The sequence below is a fragment of the Scomber japonicus genome, chromosome 19 (genome assembly GCF_027409825.1).
Source record: "Scomber japonicus isolate fScoJap1 chromosome 19, fScoJap1.pri, whole genome shotgun sequence".
In the NCBI taxonomy this organism is placed as follows: Eukaryota; Metazoa; Chordata; class Actinopteri; order Scombriformes; family Scombridae; genus Scomber; species Scomber japonicus.
The window spans coordinates 33459847-33485119 of NC_070596.1; the positions used below are offsets into that span (position 1 = coordinate 33459847).

Sequence of the window (25273 nt, forward strand, 5' to 3'; positions counted from 1 at the left end):
AGTACTACAACCTGCAGTACTGCAGGTTGTAGTACTAGTACTGCAGACAGTACTGCGGGTTGCAGTACTGCAACCTGCAGTACTGCAACCTGCAGTACTGCAGGTTGCAGTACTAGTACTACTCAGACTGAATCTTTGTGTTTCAGGAACGAAGAGGAAGAGTGAGCGCTCTGAGAGCCAGGATCTGAAGAGGCTCCGCCCCTCCTCTGGCCACGCCCCCTCCCGGTCCTCCTCCACCAATAAGAGAGGAGCTGGAGCCCCGCTGCCCTCCTCCTCCTCCTCTAAGAAGGTGCTGTCGAGCCCCCGCGGGCGCCACGCCGCCGCCGGATACAGACATGAATACTATGACGAGCGGAAGGGGCGGCGAGTTTCCCGCGAGGCGCCGAGGAGCCGCGGAGGAGAAGAGGCTCGGCGGAGAGAGTCTCAGCGAGGCCTGGACGGTTTAAACCAGGTAATCCCCCTCTGGACCAACCCTAACCCTAACCCTCTAACACTCTGGACCAACCCTAACCCTAACCCTCTAACACTCTGGACCAACCCTAACCCTCTAACACTCTGGACCAACCCTAACCCTAACCCTCTAACACTCTGGACCAACCCTAACCCTAACCCTCTAACACTCTGGACCAACCCTAACCCTAACCCTCTAACACTCTGGACCAACCCTAACCCTCTAACACTCTGGACCAACCCTAACCCTAACCCTCTAACACTCTGGACCAACCCTAACCCTAACCCTCTAACACTCTGGACCAACCCTAACCCTCTAACACTCTGGACCAACCCTAACCCTAACTACCTCTGTAGACTCTCTAACTACCTCTGTAGACTCTGTAACTACCTCTGTAGACTCTAACTACCTCTGTAGACTCTCTAACTACCTCTGTAGACTCTAACTACCTCTGTAGACTCTAACTACCTCTGTAGACTCTCTAACTACCTCTGTAGACTCTAACTACCTCTGTAGACTCTAACTACCTCTGTAGACTCTCTAACTACCTCTGTAGACTCTAACTACCTCTGTAGACTCTCTAACTACCTCTGTAGACTCTCTAACTACCTCTGTAGACTCTCTAACTACCTCTGTAGACTCTCTAACTACCTCTGTAGACTCTCTAACTACCTCTGTAGACTCTAACTACCCCTGTAGACTCTCTAACTACCTCTGTAGACTCTCTAACTACCTCTGTAGACTCTAACTACCTCTGTAGACTCTCTAACTACCTCTGTAGACACTCTAACTACCTCTGTAGACTCTCTAACTACCTCTGTAGACTCTAACTACCTCTGTAGACTCTAACTACCTCTGTAGACTCTAACTACCTCTGTAGACTCTCTAACTACCTCTGTAGACTCTAACTACCTCTGTAGACTCTCTAACTACCTCTGTAGACTCTAACTACCTCTGTAGACTCTCTAACTACCTCTGTAGACTCTAACTACCTCTGTAGACTCTAACTACCTCTGTAGACTCTAACTACCTCTGTAGACTCTAACTACCTCTGTAGACTCTCTAACTACCTCTGCAGACTCTAACTACCTCTGTAGACTCTCTAACTACCTCTGTAGACTCTCTAACTACCTCTGTAGACTCTCTAACTACCTCTGTAGACTCTAACTACCTCTGTAGACTCTAACTACCTCTGTAGACTCTAACTACCTCTGTAGACTCTCTAACTACCTCTGTAGACTCTCTAACTACCTCTGTAGACTCTAACTACCTCTGTAGACTCTCTAACTACCTCTGTAGACTCTAACTACCTCTGTAGACTCTCTAACTACCTCTGTAGACTCTCTAACTACCTCTGTAGACTCTAACTACCTCTGTAGACTCTAACTACCTCTGTAGACTCTAACTACCTCTGTAAACTCTCTAACTACCTCTGTAGACTCTCTAACTACCTCTGTAGACTCTCTAACTACCTCTGTAGACTCTCTAACTACCTCTGTAGACTCTAACTACCCCTGTAGACTCTCTAACTACCCCTGTAGACTCTCTAACTACCTCTGTAGACTCTCTAACTACCTCTGTAGACTCTAACTACCTCTGTAGACTCTAACTACCTCTGTAGACTCTAACTACCTCTGTAGACTCTCTAACTACCTCTGTAGACTCTAACTACCTCTGTAGACTCTCTAACTACCTCTGTAGACTCTCTAACTACCTCTGTAGACTCTAACTACCTCTGTAGACTCTAACTACCTCTGTAGACTCTAACTACCTCTGTAGACTCTCTAACTACCTCTGTAGACTCTCTAACTACCTCTGTAGACTCTAACTACCTCTGTAGACTCTCTAACTACCTCTGTAGACTCTAACTACCTCTGTAGACTCTCTAACTACCTCTGTAGACTCTCTAACTACCTCTGTAGACTCTAACTACCTCTGTAGACTCTAACTACCTCTGTAGACTCTAACTACCTCTGTAAACTCTCTAACTACCTCTGTAGACTCTCTAACTACCTCTGTAGACTCTCTAACTACCTCTGTAGACTCTCTAACTACCTCTGTAGACTCTAACTACCCCTGTAGACTCTCTAACTACCCCTGTAGACTCTCTAACTACCTCTGTAGACTCTCTAACTACCTCTGTAGACTCTCTAACTACCTCTGTAGACTCTCTAACTACCTCTGTAGACTCTAACTACCTCTGTAGCTGCTTATTTGATCAACCCTGTCCTCCATTCAGTGTCTGGACCTATAATGATGATGATGATGATGATGATGATGATGATGATGATGATGATGATGATGGTTAGGGTTAGGAGGAGGATGAGGAGGGTAAGGAGGAGGAGGAGGAGGAGGAGGAGGAGGAGGAGGAGGACAAACAAACATGGACAGACTCTAAATGATAAAGTTTACATCACAGACCTACCGCTACAGAGACCTCACAGCCAATCAGGTTCAGTTTGACAACCAGTCCTATTAATGTGTTTACAGAAGCTGCGGCGTGATGAGCGGCGGGCTAGCCCCTCCCCCCACGAGGACGACAACCAATCAGAAGAGGAGACAGCAGCAGAGTATGGCTCGGAGCAGGGCTCGGGAAGCTCCTCTCCCGCAGCCTCTCATGTAGAGGAGGAAGATGATCAGGAGGAAGAGGAGGAAGAGGAAGAAGAGGAGGGCATGGAGGAGGAGGAGGAAGAGGAGGAGGAGGAGGAGGGAGAGAAGGAGGATGAGGAGGAGGAGGAAGAAGAGGAGGAGTATGAACGTCGTGGCGGCGAGGGGAACGACTACGATACTCGCAGTGAAGCCGGCGACTCGCGCTCCGCCTCCTCCGTCAGCTTCTCTGATGACGGCGAATCAGCTCGCTCCGGCTCCGCCTCTGAGGCTTCAGGTAACCATGACGACCACCATGAACTACGAAGTCCGCCATAGCAACGATTAAATAATGCCGACTGTCGTCTTTTCCTGCTTTATGCTCTTATTACTGTAATTATTAGCGTTATCAGTAAGTGTTGTTGCCATGGTGATTATTAGCATTATTATCAGTAAGTGTTGTTGCCATGGTGATTATTAGCGTTATCAGTAAGTGTTGTTGCCATGGTGATTATTAGCATTATTATCAGTAAGTGTTGTTGCCATGGTGATTATTAGCGTTATCAGTAAGTGTTGTTGCCATGGTGATTATTAGCGTTATCAGTAAGTGTTGTTGCCATGGTGATTATTAGCATTATTATCAGTAAGTGTTGTTGCCATGGTGATTATTAGCGTTATCAGTAAGTGTTGTTGCCATGGTGATTATTAGCATTATTATCAGTAAGTGTTGTTGCCATGGTGATTATTAGCGTTATCAGTAAGTGTTGTTGCCATGGTGATTATTAGCGTTATCAGTAAGTGTTGTTGCCATGGTGATTATTAGCATTATTATCAGTAAGTGTTGTTGCCATGGTGATTATTAGCGTTATCAGTAAGTGTTGTTGCCATGGTGATTATTAGCGTTATCAGTAAGTGTTGTTGCCATGGTGATTATTAGCTTTGTTATTATCAGTAAGTGTTGTTGCCATGGTGATTATTAGCTTTGTTATTATCAGTAAGTGTTGTTGCCATGGTGATTATTAGCTTTGTTATTATCAGTAAGTGTTGTTGCCATGGGTTAGGGTTAGAACCAGGGTTAACCCAGACCAGGGTCCAGGTCCAGACCAGGGTTCAGGTCCAGGTCCAGGTCCAGGTCCAGACCAGGGTCCAGGTCCAGACCAGGGTCCAGGTCCAGGTCCAGGTCCAGACCAGGGTTCAGGTCCAGGTCCAGGTCCAGGTCCAGACCAGGGTTCAGGTCCAGGCCCAGACCAGGGTTTGAGTTTGAGTTGCCGCTGTTGTCATGGCGACAGGAAACCGGAAGTTGTTAACGCCACTTAGTCCTGATTGGTCACAGCGCCACCCGATCCGAACCCGCTTTAATTTAATCCTGTTCTTTTATTTTGAAAGGTTCAGAGAAGAAACGGGAGAAGCTGTCGTCGTCGGTCCGAGCCGTTCGCAAAGGGATGGAGAGTAAGTTCCTCTTCAAGTTGTAATCAGATTACAGCCTGTTGATTCCATAAGTAATCAGATTACAGCCTGTTGATTCCATAAGTAATCAGATTACAGCCTGTTGATTCCATGAGTAATCAGATTACAGCCTGTTGATTCTGAGTAATCAGATTACAGCCTGTTGATTCCATAAATAATCAGATTACAGCCTGTTGATTCCATAAGTAATCAGATTACAGCCTGTTGATTCCATAAGTAATCAGATTACAGCCTGTTGATTCTATGAGTAATCAGATTACAGCCTGTTGATTCCATAAGTAATCAGATTACAGCCTGTTGATTCCATAAGTAATCAGATTACAGCCTGTTGATTCCATGAGTAATCAGATTACAGCCTGTTGATTCTATGAGTAATCAGATTACAGCCTGTTGATTCCATAAGTAATCAGATTACAGCCTGTTGATTCCATAAGTAATCAGATTACAGCCTGTTGATTCCATAAGTAATCAGATTACAGCCTGTTGATTCTGAGTAATCAGATTACAGCCTGTTGATTCCATAAGTAATCAGATTACAGCCTGTTGATTCCATAAGTAATCAGATTACAGCCTGTTGATTCCATAAGTAATCAGATTACAGCCTGTTGATTCCATAAGTAATCAGATTACAGCCTGTTGATTCATAGTAATCAGATTACAGCCTGTTGATTCTATGAGTAATCAGATTACAGCCTGTTGATTCCTTAAGTAATCAGATTACAGCCTGTTGATTCTATGAGTAATCAGATTACAGCCTGTTGATTCCATAAGTAATCAGATTACAGCCTGTTGATTCCTTAAGTAATCAGATTACAGCCTGTTGATTCATAGTAATCAGATTACAGCCTGTTGATTCTGAGTAATCAGATTACAGCCTGTTGATTCCATAAGTAATCAGATTACAGCCTGTTGATTCATAGTAATCAGATTACAGCCTGTTGATTCTGAGTAATCAGATTACAGCCTGTTGATTCTGAGTAATCAGATTACAGCCTGTTGATTCCATAAGTAATCAGATTACAGCCTGTTGATTCCTTAAGTAATCAGATTACAGCCTGTTGATTCCATAAGTAATCAGATTACAGCCTGTTGATTCATAGTAATCAGATTACAGCCTGTTGATTCCATAAGTAATCAGATTACAGCCTGTTGATTCATAGTAATCAGATTACAGCCTGTTGATTTCATAAGTAATCAGATTACAGCCTCTCCCTGTGTTGTTTCAGATCCAACCAGTAAGCTGCGTTACATCCTGCGAGACGCTCGCTTCTTCCTCATCAAGAGCAACAACCACGAGAACGTCTCCCTCGCTAAAGCTAAGGTACGCTAATGCTAACACGAGAACGTCTCCCTCGCTAAAGCTAAGGTACGCTAATGCTAACACGATAACGTCTCCCTCGCTAAAGCTAAGGTACGCTAATGCTAACACGAGAACGTCTCCCTCGCTAAAGCTAAGGTACGCTAATGCTAACACGAGAACGTCTCCCTCGCTAAAGCTAAGGTACGCTAATGCTAACACGATAACGTCTCCCTCGCTAAAGCTAAGGTACGCTAATGCTAACACGATAACGTCTCCCTCGCTAAAGCTAAGGTACGCTAATGCTAACATGTTTCTGGGTTTCAGGGCGTGTGGTCGACGCTGCCGGTGAACGAGAAGAAGCTGAACGCAGCTTTCCGCTCAGCTCGGAGCGTCGTGCTCGTCTTCTCCGTGAGGGAAAGCGGGAAATTCCAAGGTATAAAAAAAAGAAATGCAGATTGACTTAATTACTCGTCTGGTTCTCAGATTTAGATTTTATTTAATATTTAATAGTTATATATATTATATAATAGTTATTATATTATTTAATATTTAATATTTGTGTCGTTCAGGTTTTGCTCGCTTGGCGTCGGAGTCTCATCACGGCGGCTCTCCGATCCACTGGGTCCTTCCAGCCGGCATGAACGCCAAGATGCTGGGGGGGGTCTTTAAGATCGACTGGCTCTGCAGGTAAGTCCTGGACTAACCCTGACCCTAATATGAACACATGGAGACCAGGAGACCTAAACCACTGTGGCCTTTCTCTAGGCCTCTCCCCCACTTACCCCTTTTCCACCGAGCTGGAGCCGGTGCTCAGTTGGTGCTAATCCAAGCACCTCTTACGAACCTGTTGCTTTTCCACCGGCAAGGAGCTACGTGATTACGTCACCTTAACGTAATCACGTAGCCAGCGCGTCTTTGAAGCTCTTCCATGATTCATTAGTGAGAGGTAGCAACATGCCGCACGGCATCTAGCCTGCTGGAAACAAGAAGAAGAAGAAGAAGAAGAAGAAGAAGAAGAAGAAGAAGAAGGCTCTGCCAAAAAAAAGATAAAAATAGTACTTTTAATCAACAAATTGTTAACCCTCTGTAAATGCCAGGCTAGTCTGCTAATAAGCGTTAGCCACGCTAGTCTGCTAATGAACGTTAGCCCCGCCCCCAGCCCGCTGACGTAATCGGTTCTTGCTTTAGACCAGCACAGAGTTGGTGCTTGCTGTGGCTCCCGTTCTGAGACTCGGGGCTGGAGCTTTGGCGGTGGAAAAGCAAAGAACCGGTGCTTAGTCAGGCTCTGGCTCCGGACCAGCACCAGCTCCAGCTCGGTGGAAAAGGGGTAACTGTGGTCTTTCTGTGGGCCTGCCCCCCCCTCCCAGGCCTGGTGTCTGACCCTCCTTTCTGTCGTTGCAGGCGGGAGCTCCCGTTCACGAAGACGGCCCACCTGTCGAACCCCTGGAACGAACACAAGCCGGTGAAGATCGGACGCGACGGACAGGTCGGCCCGAAGCTCCGTTTGTTCTGTTCTGAGTTTGTGTGTGAAATGTTGAACTGACCCTTTAAACGTGTTTCAGGAGATCCAGCCGGACATCGGCGCTCAGCTGTGCGCCCTGTTCCCATTGGACGAGAGCGTCGACGTGCACCAGGTGGCCCGCCGCGTTCGTCACAAGCGCCGGACGCCGTCGGAGCCGCGGCCTCGAGGCCGACCGCCGCAGCGTGAACCGGGAAGGTTAGCCAATCACCAAGCACCTCCTCCCGCTTCCTGTTCTTCTTCTCCTGCTGCGACCACGGCGCCACCTGCTGGACGACGGAGACGGCCGCCGCCGTTAGCCAGTGGCGAGCGTTACTGGTTCTCTGGTGGTTGTGGTTGTTTTTCCAAGTCTGGAGTTTTCGCCCGGAGCGACGCCTCGCTCCGAGTCTGCGGTTGAATCTCGAGTGAGGCAGGAAGTTAAAACGTTTTAGGTTCAAATTTACTTTAAACTTTATTTCCAGTTATTTAAAGTAAACTACAAGGTGCACATTAAACAGATTTTTTCTAATTTGAATATATTTTTGTTAGACTTCCCGAACCCGCTAGCTCAGGTTTTTAGCTTTTTAGGTTTTTAGTAATTCTAAAGTTTGTTGAGGATAAATTTTCCTTTGAAGCTTTTTTTCTTTGCAGGAGTTTCGTACTTCGTACTTCGGAAGTTAAAAAGAATCAAAATGTTTGGCTTTTAGCAGGACTGTGGCTGACCCTTTCAGAATAAAAGCAGAAAGGACGAGCGTCACTGGACTGATGGAGGGGGGGTCGGGGGGGGGGGGGGGTGAATGAGGTAGAACTAAACCAGAGAGAGAGATAAAGTAAGGGACTGTCTGAGCTTCCAGCGGACTGTTTCTGGTTTTTGGAAAGGTGGTGCAGGTTGGTGGAACAGGGGGCGTGGCCTCTGGACTGTATCCAATGAGAGGGTGTGATGTGTCTGATGGGGCGGGGCCTCTGGACTATATCCAATGAGGGTGTGATGTGTGATGGGGCGGGGCCTCTGGACTATATCCAATGAGAGGGTGTGATGTGTCTGATGGGGCGGGGCCTATGGACTATATCCAATGAGAGGGTGTGATGTGTGATGGGGCGGGGCTTCTTCACTTGTCCAAATAAGGTAAAATTACAGAAATGCAAAAAGGAAAAGATGGACTATTTTTAAAAAATCCTCTTGGACTGATAAAATGATGACCCCCACCCCCCCCTCCATGAACAGTTGTGTAACCCCCCCCCCCCCCTCCACCCAGAACACACACACACACACTAAATCAGGACTGAGCGTGTTGTTGGTGTGTGTGTGTGAGTGTGGAGGAGGTGGGGGGGGGGGGGGGGGGGGGCAGAAGGACGGAGCGGGGGGCGGGGCTTTGTGCACCATCATCATCATCATCATCACCCCTCCACCTTTTAAATAAGAGGGTTTGTTTAAAATCCTTTACATGGACTTTGTGGAGAAAAACTGTTTTTATTATGAAAGTGTTGCTCCTCCCACATGAAGCGGTATGTTGCCCTTTTAGGAGGCTCCTTCTTCTTCTCTGTTTTTATTGTGTGTGTGTGTGAGGCTCCTTCTTCTTCTTCTCTGTTTTTATTGTGTGTGTGAGGCTCCTTCTTCTTCTCTGTTTTTATTGTGTGTGTGTGAGGCTCCTTCTTCTTCTCTGTTTTTATTGTGTGTGAGGCTCCTTCTTCTTCTTCTCTGTTTTTATTGTGTGTGTGAGGCTCCTTCTTCTTCTTCTGTTTTTATTGTGTGTATGGCTCCTTCTTCTTCTCTGTTTTTATTGTGTGTGTGAGGCTCCTTCTTCTTCTCTGTTTTTATTGTGTGTGTGAGGCTCCTTCTTCTTCTCTGTTTTTATTGTGTGTGAAACTAAATTACACAAAATGCTGATTAACGAATGTTAAAAGAAAAAACAGCTGATCCTCGATCCAGATCAACAAAAACCAGACGTGACTGAAGCTTCTGTAGTTGGCAGGACCAGCAGGGACCAGTTAGGACCAGCAGGGACCAGTTAGGACCAGCAGGGACCAGTTGGGACCAGTTAGATGGTCCAGGTGGACTACAGGACTGGTTAAGATGGGTTAGGGTCAGCCTTAGCTCTGTCCTCTCACTCGGTTACAACGCTGCTCGCTCAGATTTCCTGAACTCACACTCGAGTTCTTCCTCTTGTGCTCAGGGAACTAACCCCAACCCTCAGGGAACTAACCCCAACCCTCAGGGAACTAACCCCAACCCTCAGGGAACTAACCCCAACCCTCAGGGAACTAACCCCAACCCTCGGGGAACTAACCCCAACCCTCAGGGAACTAACCCCAACCCTCAGGGAACTAACCCCAACCCTCAGAGGACTAACCCCAACCCTCGGGGAACTAACCCTAACCCTCAGGGAACTAACCCCAACCCTCAGGGAACTAACCCCAACCCTCAGGGGACTAACCACAACCCTCAGGGGACTAACCACAACCCTCAGAGGACTAACCCCAACCCTCAGGGAACTAACCCTAACCCTCAGGGAACTAACCCCAACCCTCAGGGAACTAACCCCAACCCTCAGGGAACTAACCCTAACCCTGGGGGAACTAACCCCAACCCTCGGGGAACTAACCCTAACCCTCAGGGGACTAACCCCTAGTCTCAGGGGACTAGGGGTTAGTCCCCTGAGACTAGGGGTTAGTTCCCTGAGGGTTGGGGTTAGTTCCCCGAGGGTTGGGGTTAGTCCTCTGAGGGTTGTGGTTAGTCCCCTGAGGGTTGTGGTTAGTCCCCTGAGGGTTGGGGTTAGTTCCCTGAGGGTTGGGGTTAGTTCCCTGAGGGTTGGGGTTAGTTCCCTGAGGGTTGGGGTTAGTTCCCTGAGCACAAGAGGAAGAACTCGAGTGTGAGTTCAGGAAATCTGAGCGAGCAGCGTTGTAACCGAGAGAGAGGACAGAGCTAAGGCTGACCCCCCAACCCTACCCCCCCAACCCTAACCCTCCTAACCCCCCAACCCTCCTACCCCCCCAACCCTCCTAACCCCCCAACCCTCCTACCCCCCCAACCCTCCTACCCCCCCAACCCTAACCCCCCAACCCTCCTAACCCCCAACCCTCCTAACCCCCCAACCCTAACCCTCCTACCCCCCCAACCCTCCTAACCCCCCAACCCTAACCCTCCTAACCCCCCAACCCTAACGCCCCAACCCTCCTAACCCCCCAACCCTCCTAACCCCCCAACCCCCCTAACCCCCCAACCCTCCTAACCCTCCTAACCCCCCAACCCTCCTAACCCCCCAACCCTCCTAACCCCCCAACCCTCCTAACCCTCCAACCCTCCTACCCCCCCAACCCTCCTAACCCTCCTAACCCTCCTAACCCCCCAACCCTCCTAACCCTCCAACCCTCCTAATCCCCCAACCCTAACCCTAGACCATCTAACCTAAGGCTGAGATCTGAGCATGAAATCACGAAATACTCTCACATCCATTTAATCTACCATAGACTACAGGACCGGGTAGAGGGTCTAGGTGGACTACAGGACCGGGTAGAGGGTCTAGGTGGACTACAGGACCGGGTAGAGGGTCTAGGTGGACTACAGGACCGGGTAGAGGGTCTAGGTGGACTACAGGACCAGGTAGAGGGTCTAGGTGGACTACAGGACCGGGTAGAGGGTCTAGGTGGACTACAGGACCGGGTAGAGGGTCTAGGTGGACTACAGGACCGGGTAGAGGGTCTAGGTGGACTACAGGACTCGTTGTGGACCACATGTCTTTTTTGTTACGAATTGAAACTTTTTTATTTGCTGCTTTTGAAAGTGAGCTGGACAGGAAGTGTGTGTGTGTGTGTGTGTGTGTGTGTGTGTGTGTGTGTGTGTGTGTGTGTGTGTGTGTGTGTGTGTGTGTTAGTTTGTGTGTGTGTGTGTGTGTGTGTGTGTGTGAGTTTGTGTGTGTGTGTATTCATGTGTGTATCTGCGTGTCGACTTGTCTGCGTAGGCGTCGACCTGAAGAGTACGACCTCCACGGCAGGAAGCGGCCGCGAGCAGACGGTCCGCCCGACTTCAACCAGCGAGCAGGTCGTTAAACAGGAAACTGTCCTTTCACATTAAAACTGTCCTTTCACATTAAAACCTTTAAAAAGTTATAAAGTTGATTTATTTTCTGATGTTTGTTTAGTTTAAATTTTATTTGGTTGCTTTTAGTGTTTTTGTTTATTCTGTTAAATTTATTTTATTGTTTTCTAGCTCAGATTTTGTATTTTTAGTTTTTAAGAGCGTAAACTGTAGCTGTGCTAGCAGCGCTAACTATGCTAGCTGCGCTAAGTATGCTAGCTGCGCTAGCTGCGCTAGCTGAATTCTGTTGAGTCCTGCTACTGACGGTAAACTGCTGAAGAGTCTCATTTAATAGAAACATGTATTTTATTTCCAGGGTTCATCCAGGACCTTCGTAACCAGCCGGTGGACAGGTGAGACAGTCGCAGCATGATGACATCATCAGTAAAACCTGCTGTTGGGTTAGTTTTCTGAAAAAGACGTAAAAATACGATGAAATGTTTGTTGTGATTTCAGACGATTCTCCAGCGTGAGACGCGACGTCTTCCTCAATGGAGTGAGTAGCACGTTAGCACGTTAACACGTTAGCATGTTAGCACGTTAACATGTTAGCGCGTTAACTTGTTAGCACGTTAACACGTTAGCATGTTAGCACGTTAGCTCAGCTTCAGTTGAACTGTGTGTTGATGTGTGATTCTGTTTCCTGTCAGTCTTATAACGACTACATGAGGGACTACCATCACAGCGTCGGCCCCCCCGCTCCGTGGCAGACTCTGGTACGAACCCCGAACCCCCGAACCCCCCAACCCTAATACGTTAGATCGGATATTGATTATTTTATTAATCAGATTATTTTATTAATCAGGTTATTGATTATTAATCAGGGTTAGGGGTTAGGTCAGGTTATTGATGTTGCTGCTGTGTGATGATATGCTTTCTGTCATCAGGCGGCTTACCCTGGCGTGGAGCAGCCCCCCCCCCACCACCCCCCCTATTACCATCACAGCCACCCGCCCCCCCCTCCTCACCAGGCCTACCACCATCACCACCACCCCCCCCTACCGCCACACGAGGCTCCGCCCCCTCGTTTTAGAGACAAGCAGCGAGCAGCGCCGCCGCACCGCGCCTTCGCCTCCAGCCCGGTGAGTCAGCGGGGGGAGGGGGGGGTGTTAGGGTTACTCAGTGTAGTTTAGAGTCTCAGTGTAGTTTAGTCTCAGTGTAGTTTAGAGTCTCAGTGTAGTTTAGAGTCTCTCAGTGTAGTTTAGTCTCTCAGTGTAGTTTAGAGTCTCTCAGTGTAGTTTAGTCTCAGTGTAGTTTAGTCTCTCAGTGTAGTTTAGTCTCAGTGTAGTTTAGAGTCTCAGTGTAGTTTAGTCTCAGTGTAGTTTAGAGTCTCAGTGTAGTTTAGTCTCAGTGTAGTTTAGAGTCTCTCAGTGTAGTTTAGAGTCTCAGTGTAGTTTAGACTCAGTGTAGTTTAGTCTCTCAGTGTAGTTTAGTCTCAGTGTAGTTTAGTCTCTCAGTGTAGTTTAGAGTCTCTCAGTGTAGTTTAGAGTCTCTCAGTGTAGTTTAGTCTCAGTGTAGTTTAGAGTCTCAGTGTAGTTTAGAGTCTCAGTGTAGTTTAGTCTCTCAGTGTAGTTTAGTCTCAGTGTAGTTTAGTCTCAGTGTAGTTTAGAGTCTCTCAGTGTAGTTTAGAGTCTCTCAGTGTAGTTTAGTCTCAGTGTAGTTTAGTCTCAGTGTAGTTTAGAGTCTCTCAGTGTAGTTTAGAGTCTCTCAGTGTAGTTTAGAGTCTCAGTGTAGTTTAGTCTCAGTGTAGTTTAGTCTCAGTGTAGTTTAGAGTCTCTCAGTGTAGTTTAGAGTCTCTCAGTGTAGTTTAGAGTCTCAGTGTAGTTTAGTCTCAGTGTAGTTTAGTCTCAGTGTAGTTTAGTCTCAGTGTAGTTTAGTCTCAGTGTAGTTTAGAGTCTCAGTGTAGTTTAGTCTCTCAGTGTAGTTTAGTCTCAGTGTAGTTTAGAGTCTCTCAGTGTAGTTTAGAGTCTCTCAGTGTAGTTTAGTCTCTCAGTGTAGTTTAGAGTCTCTCAGTGTAGTTTAGTCTCTCAGCGTAGTTTAGAGTCTCTCAGTGTAGTTTAGAGTCTCTCAGTGTAGTTTAGTCTCTCAGTGTAGTTTAGAGTCTCTCAGTGTAGTTTAGTCTCAGTGTAGTTTAGTCTCTCAGTGTAGTTTAGTCTCAGTGTAGTTTAGTCTCTCAGTGTAGTTTAGTCTCAGTGTAGTTTAGAGTCTCAGTGTAGTTTAGTCTCAGTGTAGTTTAGAGTCTCAGTGTAGTTTAGTCTCAGTGTAGTTTAGAGTCTCTCAGTGTAGTTTAGAGTCTCAGTGTAGTTTAGACTCAGTGTAGTTTAGTCTCTCAGTGTAGTTTAGTCTCAGTGTAGTTTAGTCTCTCAGTGTAGTTTAGAGTCTCTCAGTGTAGTTTAGAGTCTCTCAGTGTAGTTTAGTCTCAGTGTAGTTTAGAGTCTCAGTGTAGTTTAGAGTCTCAGTGTAGTTTAGTCTCTCAGTGTAGTTTAGTCTCAGTGTAGTTTAGTCTCAGTGTAGTTTAGAGTCTCTCAGTGTAGTTTAGAGTCTCTCAGTGTAGTTTAGTCTCTCAGTGTAGTTTAGTCTCAGTGTAGTTTAGAGTCTCTCAGTGTAGTTTAGAGTCTCTCAGTGTAGTTTAGAGTCTCAGTGTAGTTTAGTCTCAGTGTAGTTTAGTCTCAGTGTAGTTTAGAGTCTCTCAGTGTAGTTTAGAGTCTCTCAGTGTAGTTTAGAGTCTCAGTGTAGTTTAGTCTCAGTGTAGTTTAGTCTCAGTGTAGTTTAGTCTCAGTGTAGTTTAGAGTCTCAGTGTAGTTTAGTCTCTCAGTGTAGTTTAGTCTCAGTGTAGTTTAGAGTCTCTCAGTGTAGTTTAGAGTCTCTCAGTGTAGTTTAGTCTCTCAGTGTAGTTTAGAGTCTCTCAGTGTAGTTTAGTCTCTCAGCGTAGTTTAGAGTCTCTCAGTGTAGTTTAGAGTCTCTCAGTGTAGTTTAGTCTCAGTGTAGTTTAGAGTCTCAGTGTAGTTTAGTCTCAGTGTAGTTTAGAGTCTCGCAGTGTAGTTTAGAGTCTCTCAGTGTAGTTTAGAGTCTCAGTGTAGTTTAGTCTCTCAGTGTAGTTTAGAGTCTCTCAGTGTAGTTTAGAGTCTCTCAGTGTAGTTTAGTCTCAGTGTAGTTTAGTCTCAGTGTAGTTTAGAGTCTCTCAGTGTAGTTTAGTCTCTCAGTGTAGTTTAGTCTCTCAGTGTAGTTTAGTCTCAGTGTAGTTTAGAGTCTCTCAGTGTAGTTTAGTCTCTCAGTGTAGTTTAGTCTCTCAGTGTAGTTTAGTCTCAGTGTAGTTTAGAGTCTCTCAGTGTAGTTTAGAGTCTCAGTGTAGTTTAGAGTCTCTCAGTGTAGTTTAGAGTCTCTCAGTGTAGTTTAGAGTCTCAGTGTAGTTTAGACTCAGTGTAGTTTAGAGTCTCTCAGTGTAGTTTAGACTCAGTGTAGTTTAGTCTCAGTGTAGTTTAGTCTCAGTGTAGTTTAGTCTCAGTGTAGTTTAGAGACTCAGTGTAGTTTAGAGTCTCTCAGTGTAGTTTAGAGTCTCTCAGTGTAGTTTAGAGTCTCAGTGTAGTTTAGTCTCTCAGTGTAGTTTAGAGTCTCAGTGTAGTTTAGAGTCTCTCAGTGTAGTTTAGTCTCTCAGTGTAGTTTAGAGTCTCTCAGTGTAGTTTAGAGTCTCTCAGTGTAGTTTAGTGTCTCAGTGTAGTTTAGTCTCTCAGTGTAGTTTAGAGTCTCAGTGTAGTTTAGTCTCTCAGTGTAGTTTAGAGTCTCTCAGTGTAGTTTAGACTCAGTGTAGTTTAGAGTCTCTCAGTGTAGTTTAGAGTCTCTCAGTGTAGTTTAGAGTCTCTCAGTGTAGTTTAGAGTCTCTCAGTGTAGTTTAGAGTCTCTCAGTGTAGTTTAGTCTGTGTTGTTTAGTCTCAGTGTAGTTTAGAGTCTCTCAGTGTAGTTTAGAGTCTCTCAGTGTAGTTTAGACTCAGTGTAGTTTAGAGTCTCTCAGTGTAGTTTAGAGTCTCTCAGTGTAGTTTAGACTCAGTGTAGTTTAGAGTCTCTCAGTGTAGTTTAGAGTCTCTCAGTGTAGTTTAGACTCAGTGTAGTTTAGAGTCTCTCAGTGTAGTTTAGAGTCTCAGTGTAGTTTAGAGTCTCAGTGTAGTTTAGTCTCTCAGTGTAGTTTAGAGTCTCTCAGTGTAGTTTAGAGTCTCTCAGTGTAGTTTAGAGACTCTCAGTGTAGTTTAGAGTCTCTCAGTGTAGTTTAGACTCAGTGTAGTTTAGAGTCTCTCAGTGTAGTTTAGACTCAGTGTAGTTTAGAGTCTCAGTGTAGTTTAGTCTCTCAGTGTAGTTTAGAGTCTCTCAGTGTAGTTTAGTCTCAGTGTAGTTTAGAGTCTCTCAGTGTAGTTTAGAGTCTCTCAGTGTAGTTTAGAGTCTCAGTGTAGTTTAGAGTCTCTCAGTGTAGTTTAGAGTCTCTCAGTGTAGTTTAGTCTCAGTGTAGTTTAGAGTCTCTCAGTGTAGTTTAGAGTCTCTCAGTGTAGTTTAGAGTCTCTCAGTGTAGTTTAGTCTCTCAGTGTAGTTTAGTCTCTCAGTGTAGTTTAGAGTCTCAGTGTAGTTTAGAGTCTCTCAGTGTAGTTTAGACTCAGTGTAGTTTAGACTCAGTGTAGTTTAGAGTCTCAGTGTAGTTTAGAGTCTCTCAGTGTAGTTTAGTCTCTCAGTGTAGTTTAGAGTCTCTCAGTGTAGTTTAGAGTCTCTCAGTGTAGTTTAGTCTCTCAGTGTAGTTTAGAGTCTCAGTGTAGTTTAGAGTCTCTCAGTGTAGTTTAGAGTCTCTCAGTGTAGTTTAGTCTCTCAGTGTAGTTTAGTCTCTCAGTGTAGTTTAGTCTCTCAGTGTAGTTTAGAGTCTCTCAGTGTAGTTTAGAGTCTCAGTGTAGTTTAGAGTCTCTCAGTGTAGTTTAGAGTCTCTCAGTGTAGTTTAGTCTCTCAGTGTAGTTTAGAGTCTCTCAGTGTAGTTTAGAGTCTCTCAGTGTAGTTTAGACTCAGTGTAGTTTAGAGTCTCAGTGTAGTTTAGAGTCTCTCAGTGTAGTTTAGAGTCTCTCAGTGTAGTTTAGTCTCTCAGTGTAGTTTAGTCTCTCAGTGTAGTTTAGAGTCTCAGTGTAGTTTAGAGTCTCTCAGTGTAGTTTAGAGTCTCTCAGTGTAGTTTAGAGTCTCAGTGTAGTTTAGACTCAGTGTAGTTTAGAGTCTCTCAGTGTAGTTTAGACTCAGTGTAGTTTAGTCTCAGTGTAGTTTAGTCTCAGTGTAGTTTAGTCTCAGTGTAGTTTAGAGACTCAGTGTAGTTTAGAGTCTCTCAGTGTAGTTTAGAGTCTCTCAGTGTAGTTTAGAGTCTCAGTGTAGTTTAGTCTCTCAGTGTAGTTTAGTGTCTCTCAGTGTAATTTAGAGTCTCTCAGTGTAGTTTAGAGTCTCTCAGTGTAGTTTAGAGTCTCTCAGTGTAGTTTAGTCTCAGTGTAGTTTAGAGTCTCTCAGTGTAGTTTAGAGTCTCTCAGTGTAGTTTAGAGTCTCTCAGTGTAGTTTAGAGTCTCTCAGTGTAGTTTAGAGTCTCTCAGTGTAGTTTAGACTCAGTGTAGTTTAGAGTCTCTCAGTGTAGTTTAGACTCAGTGTAGTTTAGAGTCTCTCAGTGTAGTTTAGAGTCTCTCAGTGTAGTTTAGACTCAGTGTAGTTTAGAGTCTCTCAGTGTAGTTTAGTCTCAGTGTAGTTTAGAGTCTCAGTGTAGTTTAGAGTCTCAGTGTAGTTTAGTCTCTCAGTGTAGTTTAGAGTCTCTCAGTGTAGTTTAGAGTCTCTCAGTGTAGTTTAGAGTCTCTCAGTGTAGTTTAGAGACTCTCAGTGTAGTTTAGAGTCTCTCAGCGTAGTTTAGACTCAGTGTAGTTTAGAGTCTCTCAGTGTAGTTTAGTCTCAGTGTAGTTTAGAGTCTCAGTGTAGTTTAGTCTCTCAGTGTAGTTTAGAGTCTCTCAGTGTAGTTTAGTCTCAGTGTAGTTTAGAGTCTCTCAGTGTAGTTTAGAGTCTCTCAGTGTAGTTTAGAGTCTCTCAGTGTAGTTTAGAGTCTCTCAGTGTAGTTTAGTCTCTCAGTGTAGTTTAGAGTCTCAGTGTAGTTTAGAGTCTCTCAGTGTAGTTTAGTCTCTCAGTGTAGTTTAGAGTCTCTCAGTGTAGTTTAGAGTCTCTCAGTGTAGTTTAGAGTCTCAGTGTAGTTTAGAGTCTCAGTGTAGTTTAGTCTCTCAGTGTAGTTTAGACTCAGTGTAGTTTAGAGTCTCAGTGTAGTTTAGAGTCTCTCAGTGTAGTTTAGACTCAGTGTAGTTTAGTCTCTCAGTGTAGTTTAGAGTCTCAGTGTAGTTTAGAGTCTCTCAGTGTAGTTTAGTCTCAGTGTAGTTTAGAGTCTCAGTGTAGTTTAGTCTCTCAGTGTAGTTTAGTGTCTCTCAGTGTAGTTTAGAGTCTCTCAGTGTAGTTTAGTCTCTCAGCGTAGTTTAGAGTCTCTCAGTGTAGTTTAGAGTCTCTCAGTGTAGTTTAGTCTCAGTGTAGTTTAGAGTCTCAGTGTAGTTTAGTCTCAGTGTAGTTTAGAGTCTCGCAGTGTAGTTTAGAGTCTCTCAGTGTAGTTTAGAGTCTCAGTGTAGTTTAGTCTCTCAGTGTAGTTTAGAGTCTCTCAGTGTAGTTTAGAGTCTCTCAGTGTAGTTTAGTCTCAGTGTAGTTTAGTCTCAGTGTAGTTTAGAGTCTCTCAGTGTAGTTTAGTCTCTCAGTGTAGTTTAGAGTCTCTCAGTGTAGTTTAGAGTCTCTCAGTGTAGTTTAGAGTCTCTCAGTGTAGTTTAGTCTCTCAGTGTAGTTTAGTCTCTCAGTGTAGTTTAGACTCAGTGTAGTTTAGACTCAGTGTAGTTTAGAGTCTCTCAGTGTAGTTTAGTCTCTCAGTGTAGTTTAGTCTCTCAGTGTAGTTTAGACTCAGTGTAGTTTAGAGTCTCTCAGTGTAGTTTAGTCTCTCAGTGTAGTTTAGTCTCTCAGTGTAGTTTAGTCTCAGTGTAGTTTAGAGTCTCTCAGTGTAGTTTAGTCTCTCAGTGTAGTTTAGAGTCTCAGTGTAGTTTAGAGTCTCTCAGTGTAGTTTAGAGTCTCTCAGTGTAGTTTAGAGTCTCAGTGTAGTTTAGACTCAGTGTAGTTTAGAGTCTCTCAGTGTAGTTTAGACTCAGTGTAGTTTAGTCTCAGTGTAGTTTAGTCTCAGTGTAGTTTAGTCTCAGTGTAGTTTAGAGACTCAGTGTAGTTTAGAGTCTCTCAGTGTAGTTTAGAGTCTCTCAGTGTAGTTTAGAGTCTCAGTGTAGTTTAGTCTCTCAGTGTAGTTTAGAGTCTCAGTGTAGTTTAGAGTCTCTCAGTGTAGTTTAGTCTCTCAGTGTAGTTTAGAGTCTCTCAGTGTAGTTTAGAGTCTCTCAGTGTAGTTTAGTGTCTCAGTGTAGTTTAGTCTCTCAGTGTAGTTTAGAGTCTCAGTGTAGTTTAGTCTCTCAGTGTAGTTTAGAGTCTCTCAGTGTAGTTTAGACTCAGTGTAGTTTAGAGTCTCTCAGTGTAGTTTAGAGTCTCTCAGTGTAGTTTAGAGTCTCTCAGTGTAGTTTAGAGTCTCTCAGTGTAGTTTAGAGTCTCTCAGTGTAGTTTAGTCTGTGTTGTTTAGTCTCAGTGTAGTTTAGAGTCTCTCAGTGTAGTTTAGAGTCTCTCAGTGTAGTTTAGACTCAGTGTAGTTTAGAGTCTCTCAGTGTAGTTTAGAGTCTCTCAGTGTAGTTTAGACTCAGTGTAGTTTAGAGTCTCTCAGTGTAGTTTAGAGTCTCTCAGTGTAGTTTAGACTCAGTGTAGTTTAGAGTCTCTCAGTGTAGTTTAGAGTCTCAGTGTAGTTTAGAGTCTCAGTGTAGTTTAGTCTCTCAGTGTAGTTTAGAGTCTCTCAGTGTAGTTTAGAGTCTCTCAGTGTAGTTTAGAGACTCTCAGTGTAGTTTAGAGTCTCTCAGTGTAGTTTAGACTCAGTGTAGTTTAGAGTCTCTCAGTGTAGTTTAGAGTCTCAGTGTAGTTTAGTCTCTCAGTGTAGTTTAGAGTCTCTCAGTGTAGTTTAGTCTCAATGTAGTTTAGAGTCTCTCAGTGTAGTTTAGAGTCTCTCAGTGTAGTTTAGAGTCTCAGTGTAGTTTAGAGTCTCTCAGTGTAGTTTAGAGTCTCTCAGTGTAGTTTAGTCTCAGTGTAGTTTAGAGTCTCTCAGTGTAGTTTAGAGTCTCTCAGTGTAGTTTAGAGTCTCTCAGTGTAGTTTAGTCTCTCAGTGTAGTTTAGTCTCTCAGTGTAGTTTAGAGTCTCAGTGTAGTTTAGAGTCTCTCAGTGTAGTTTAGTCTCTCAGTGTAGTTTAGAGTCTCTCAGTGTAGTTTAGAGTCTCTCAGTGTAGTTTAGTCTCTCAGTGTAGTTTAGAGTCTCAGTGTAGTTTAGAGTCTCTCAGTGTAGTTTAGAGTCTCTCAGTGTAGTTTAGTCTCTCAGTGTAGTTTAGTCTCTCAGTGTAGTTTAGTCTCTCAGTGTAGTTTAGAGTCTCTCAGTGTAGTTTAGAGTCTCAGTGTAGTTTAGAGTCTCTCAGTGTAGTTTAGAGTCTCTCAGTGTAGTTTAGTCTCTCAGTGTAGTTTAGAGTCTCTCAGTGTAGTTTAGAGTCTCTCAGTGTAGTTTAGACTCAGTGTAGTTTAGAGTCTCAGTGTAGTTTAGAGTCTCTCAGTGTAGTTTAGAGTCTCTCAGTGTAGTTTAGTCTCTCAGTGTAGTTTAGTCTCTCAGTGTAGTTTAGTCTCTCAGTGTAGTTTAGAGTCTCAGTGTAGTTTAGAGTCTCTCAGTGTAGTTTAGAGTCTCTCAGTGTAGTTTAGAGTCTCAGTGTAGTTTAGACTCAGTGTAGTTTAGAGTCTCTCAGTGTAGTTTAGACTCAGTGTAGTTTAGTCTCAGTGTAGTTTAGTCTCAGTGTAGTTTAGTCTCAGTGTAGTTTAGAGACTCAGTGTAGTTTAGAGTCTCTCAGTGTAGTTTAGAGTCTCTCAGTGTAGTTTAGAGTCTCAGTGTAGTTTAGTCTCTCAGTGTAGTTTAGTGTCTCTCAGTGTAATTTAGAGTCTCTCAGTGTAGTTTAGAGTCTCTCAGTGTAGTTTAGAGTCTCTCAGTGTAGTTTAGTCTCAGTGTAGTTTAGAGTCTCTCAGTGTAGTTTAGAGTCTCTCAGTGTAGTTTAGAGTCCCTCAGTGTAGTTTAGAGTCTCTCAGTGTAGTTTAGAGTCTCTCAGTGTAGTTTAGAGTCTCTCAGTGTAGTTTAGACTCAGTGTAGTTTAGAGTCTCTCAGTGTAGTTTAGACTCAGTGTAGTTTAGAGTCTCTCAGTGTAGTTTAGACTCAGTGTAGTTTAGAGTCTCTCAGTGTAGTTTAGAGTCTCTCAGTGTAGTTTAGACTCAGTGTAGTTTAGAGTCTCTCAGTGTAGTTTAGTCTCAGTGTAGTTTAGAGTCTCAGTGTAGTTTAGAGTCTCAGTGTAGTTTAGTCTCTCAGTGTAGTTTAGAGTCTCTCAGTGTAGTTTAGAGTCTCTCAGTGTAGTTTAGAGTCTCTCAGTGTAGTTTAGAGACTCTCAGTGTAGTTTAGAGTCTCTCAGCGTAGTTTAGACTCAGTGTAGTTTAGAGTCTCTCAGTGTAGTTTAGTCTCAGTGTAGTTTAGAGTCTCAGTGTAGTTTAGTCTCTCAGTGTAGTTTAGAGTCTCTCAGTGTAGTTTAGTCTCAGTGTAGTTTAGAGTCTCTCAGTGTAGTTTAGAGTCTCTCAGTGTAGTTTAGAGTCTCTCAGTGTAGTTTAGAGTCTCTCAGTGTAGTTTAGAGTCTCTCAGTGTAGTTTAGTCTCTCAGTGTAGTTTAGAGTCTCTCAGTGTAGTTTAGTCTCTCAGTGTAGTTTAGAGTCTCTCAGTGTAGTTTAGAGTCTCTCAGTGTAGTTTAGAGTCTCAGTGTAGTTTAGAGTCTCAGTGTAGTTTAGTCTCTCAGTGTAGTTTAGAGTCTCAGTGTAGTTTAGAGTCTCTCAGTGTAGTTTAGAGTCTCTCAGTGTAGTTTAGAGTCTCTCAGTGTAGTTTAGAGTCTCTCAGTGTAGTTTAGAGTCTCAGTGTAGTTTAGAGTCTCTCAGTGTAGTTTAGAGTCTCTCAGTGTAGTTTAGAGTCTCTCAGTGTAGTTTAGTCTCAGTGTAGTTTAGAGTCTCAGTGTAGTTTAGTCTCAGTGTAGTTTAGAGTCTCTCAGTGTAGTTTAGTCTCAGTGTAGTTTAGAGTCTCTCAGTGTAGTTTAGAGTCTCTCAGTGTAGTTTAGTCTCAGTGTAGTTTAGAGTCTCAGTGTAGTTTAGAGTCTCTCAGTGTAGTTTAGAGTCTCTCAGTGTAGTTTAGTCTCAGTGTAGTTTAGTCTCAGTGTAGTTTAGTCTCAGTGTAGTTTAGAGTCTCAGTGTAGTTTAGTCTCAGTGTAGTTTAGTCTCAGTGTAGTTTAGTCTCAGTGTAGTTTAGTCTCAGTGTAGTTTAGTCTCAGTGTAGTTTAGAGTCTCAGTGTAGTTTAGAGTCTCAGTGTAGTTTAGAGTCTCAGTGTAGTTTAGAGTCTCTCAGTGTAGTTTAGAGTCTCTCAGTGTAGTTTAGACTCAGTGTAGTTTAGAGTCTCAGTGTAGTTTAGAGTCTCTCAGTGTAGTTTAGAGTCTCTCAGTGTAGTTTAGTCTCTCAGTGTAGTTTAGTCTCTCAGTGTAGTTTAGAGTCTCAGTGTAGTTTAGAGTCTCTCAGTGTAGTTTAGAGTCTCTCAGTGTAGTTTAGAGTCTCAGTGTAGTTTAGACTCAGTGTAGTTTAGAGTCTCTCAGTGTAGTTTAGACTCAGTGTAGTTTAGTCTCAGTGTAGTTTAGTCTCAGTGTAGTTTAGTCTCAGTGTAGTTTAGAGACTCAGTGTAGTTTAGAGTCTCTCAGTGTAGTTTAGAGTCTCAGTGTAGTTTAGTCTCTCAGTGTAGTTTAGTGTCTCTCAGTGTAATTTAGAGTCTCTCAGTGTAGTTTAGAGTCTCTCAGTGTAGTTTAGAGTCTCTCAGTGTAGTTTAGTCTCAGTGTAGTTTAGAGTCTCTCAGTGTAGTTTAGTCTCAGTGTAGTTTAGAGTCTCTCAGTGTAGTTTAGAGTCTCTCAGTGTAGTTTAGACTCAGTGTAGTTTAGAATCTCTCAGTGTAGTTTAGACTCAGTGTAGTTTAGAGTCTCTCAGTGTAGTTTAGAGTCTCTCAGTGTAGTTTAGACTCAGTGTAGTTTAGAGTCTCTCAGTGTAGTTTAGTCTCAGTGTAGTTTAGAGTCTCAGTGTAGTTTAGAGTCTCAGTGTAGTTTAGTCTCTCAGTGTAGTTTAGAGTCTCTCAGTGTAGTTTAGAGTCTCTCAGTGTAGTTTAGAGTCTCTCAGTGTAGTTTAGAGACTCTCAGTGTAGTTTAGAGTCTCTCAGCGTAGTTTAGACTCAGTGTAGTTTAGAGTCTCTCAGTGTAGTTTAGTCTCAGTGTAGTTTAGAGTCTCAGTGTAGTTTAGTCTCTCAGTGTAGTTTAGAGTCTCTCAGTGTAGTTTAGTCTCAGTGTAGTTTAGAGTCTCTCAGTGTAGTTTAGAGTCTCTCAGTGTAGTTTAGAGTCTCTCAGTGTAGTTTAGAGTCTCTCAGTGTAGTTTAGAGTCTCTCAGTGTAGTTTAGTCTCTCAGTGTAGTTTAGAGTCTCAGTGTAGTTTAGAGTCTCTCAGTGTAGTTTAGTCTCTCAGTGTAGTTTACAGTCTCTCAGTGTAGTTTAGAGTCTCTCAGTGTAGTTTAGACTCAGTGTAGTTTAGAGTCTCAGTGTAGTTTAGAGTCTCTCAGTGTAGTTTAGTCTCTCAGTGTAGTTTAGAGTCTCAGTGTAGTTTAGAGTCTCTCAGTGTAGTTTAGAGTCTCTCAGTGTAGTTTAGAGTCTCTCAGTGTAGTTTAGAGTCTCTCAGTGTAGTTTAGAGTCTCAGTGTAGTTTAGAGTCTCTCAGTGTAGTTTAGAGTCTCTCAGTGTAGTTTAGAGTCTCTCAGTGTAGTTTAGTCTCTCAGTGTAGTTTAGTCTCAGTGTAGTTTAGTCTCTCAGTGTAGTTTAGAGTCTCTCAGTGTAGTTTAGAGTCTCAGTGTAGTTTAGTCTCAGTGTAGTTTAGAGTCTCTCAGTGTAGTTTAGTCTCAGTGTAGTTTAGAGTCTCTCAGTGTAGTTTAGAGTCTCTCAGTGTAGTTTAGTCTCAGTGTAGTTTAGAGTCTCAGTGTAGTTTAGAGTCTCTCAGTGTAGTTTAGAGTCTCTCAGTGTAGTTTAGTCTCAGTGTAGTTTAGTCTCAGTGTAGTTTAGTCTCTCAGTGTAGTTTAGAGTCTCTCAGTGTAGTTTAGAGTCTCTCAGTGTAGTTTAGAGTCTCTCAGTGTAGTTTAGAGTCTCAGTGTAGTTTAGAGTCTCTCAGTGTAGTTTAGAGTCTCTCAGTGTAGTTTAGAGTCTCTCAGTGTAGTTTAGTCTCAGTGTAGTTTAGTCTCAGTGTAGTTTAGAGTCTCAGTGTAGTTTAGACTCAGTGTAGTTTAGAGTCTCTCAGTGTAGTTTAGTCTCAGTGTAGTTTAGAGTCTCTCAGTGTAGTTTAGAGTCTCTCAGTGTAGTTTAGTCTCTGTGTAGTTTAGAGTCTCTCAGTGTAGTTTAGAGTCTCAGTGTAGTTTAGTCTCAGTGTAGTTTAGTCTCAGTGTAGTTTAGAGTCTCAGTGTAGTTTAGAGTCTTCTAAATAATCTTTATAATTAGAGATTGAAATTATTCAGCCAATATATTTTAAATATTTATCTTTCTGTTTTTTTGCCGTCATGCAGCACGACTACGACATGCGTGTGGACGACTTCCTGCGACGGACGCAGGCGGTGGTGAGCAGCCGGCGGGAGCGTGAGCGGCAGCGTGAGCGCGAGCGTGGCGGACCGCGCCGTGAGAGAGAGCGAGAGCGAGCGAGGGACCGAGACAGAGAAAGAGAGAGGGACAAAGAGAGGGGGCGGTACCGCCGGTGATCTGCTGATGCAGCTGTAGGGGCTTTTATTTTGGCAGTGAGTTCTTTTTGGCTGGTTTCCTGTTTTCTGTTGAAAATTATGAATAAAAGGAGCTGAATGATGACATCATCAGCCACATATCAGTTTTTATGTGAATAAAACAAAACGTATTTGAATGCTGTTGAAATGAAGCAGCTCCGTCACACGTTACAAAACACAACAACATTTTTTACAGTGTAATTTAGACTTTAGACTTTATTTGACTTTATTATAAATCCCTGCAGAGCTTCAGTTCAACAACAGGAAACATGTTGTCAGTGTTATAGGTGAGTGGTTCCCAACATGGGGCTGGAGACCCTCTGAGGGGTCACGAGATGATTACAACCCTTTTTCTTTTTTTTTACTGTGAAATGTTTTTCTCCTTTTCACTTCCTCCATTTATTTTATTCTTTTTTCAACGTAATTATACTTTTTAGTTGAAAGTAGAGGTCGACCGATACAGATGTTTTATGGCCGATTCTTTTCTGAGCTGTGATGTCTGCTCGCTCACACACACACACACACACACACACACTCACACACACACACACACACACACACACTCACACACACACACACACACACACACACTCACACACACACACTCACTCACTCACTCACTAACACACACACACACACTCACACACACACACACATATATAACCGGTCCGGTGTATCGGTCGACCCGTAGTTGAAAGCATGTTAAACTGTCAGTTCATTTATTTGTTTAGTTTTTTGTGACTTCCTGCTCAGCGACTGTACTGTAAAAAATATTCTAGTAAATTTAAGAACGGCGAGATCACTCCCTGCTGACAGAAATCCGCCTCCTGATTGGTTTTTAATGTCAA

General features: G+C 43.7%; 1 protein-coding gene across 2 annotated transcripts in view; it reads left to right on the forward strand.

Moving 5' to 3' along the window:
* The window catches only part of ythdc1 (YTH N6-methyladenosine RNA binding protein C1), a 27160-nt gene extending 2106 nt beyond the window's left edge, over positions 1-25054 (forward strand). Inside the window, exons 3-16 of one of the 2 annotated variants that reach the window (XM_053340125.1) lie at positions 147-451; positions 2942-3335; positions 4424-4486; positions 5710-5825; positions 6129-6237; positions 6374-6491; positions 7206-7290; positions 7367-7521; positions 11262-11341; positions 11694-11730; positions 11834-11873; positions 12028-12093; positions 12265-12459; positions 24219-25054. In XM_053340125.1, the coding sequence (XP_053196100.1) occupies positions 147-451; positions 2942-3335; positions 4424-4486; positions 5710-5825; positions 6129-6237; positions 6374-6491; positions 7206-7290; positions 7367-7521; positions 11262-11341; positions 11694-11730; positions 11834-11873; positions 12028-12093; positions 12265-12459; positions 24219-24407 (1952 nt within the window). In that variant the 3' untranslated portion in view covers positions 24408-25054. The remainder of the gene's footprint in view (positions 1-146; positions 452-2941; positions 3336-4423; positions 4487-5709; positions 5826-6128; positions 6238-6373; positions 6492-7205; positions 7291-7366; positions 7522-11261; positions 11342-11693; positions 11731-11833; positions 11874-12027; positions 12094-12264; positions 12460-24218) is intronic. The other variant, XM_053340126.1, reaches the window with a different exon arrangement.
* Positions 25055-25273: the final 219 nt, after the last annotated feature.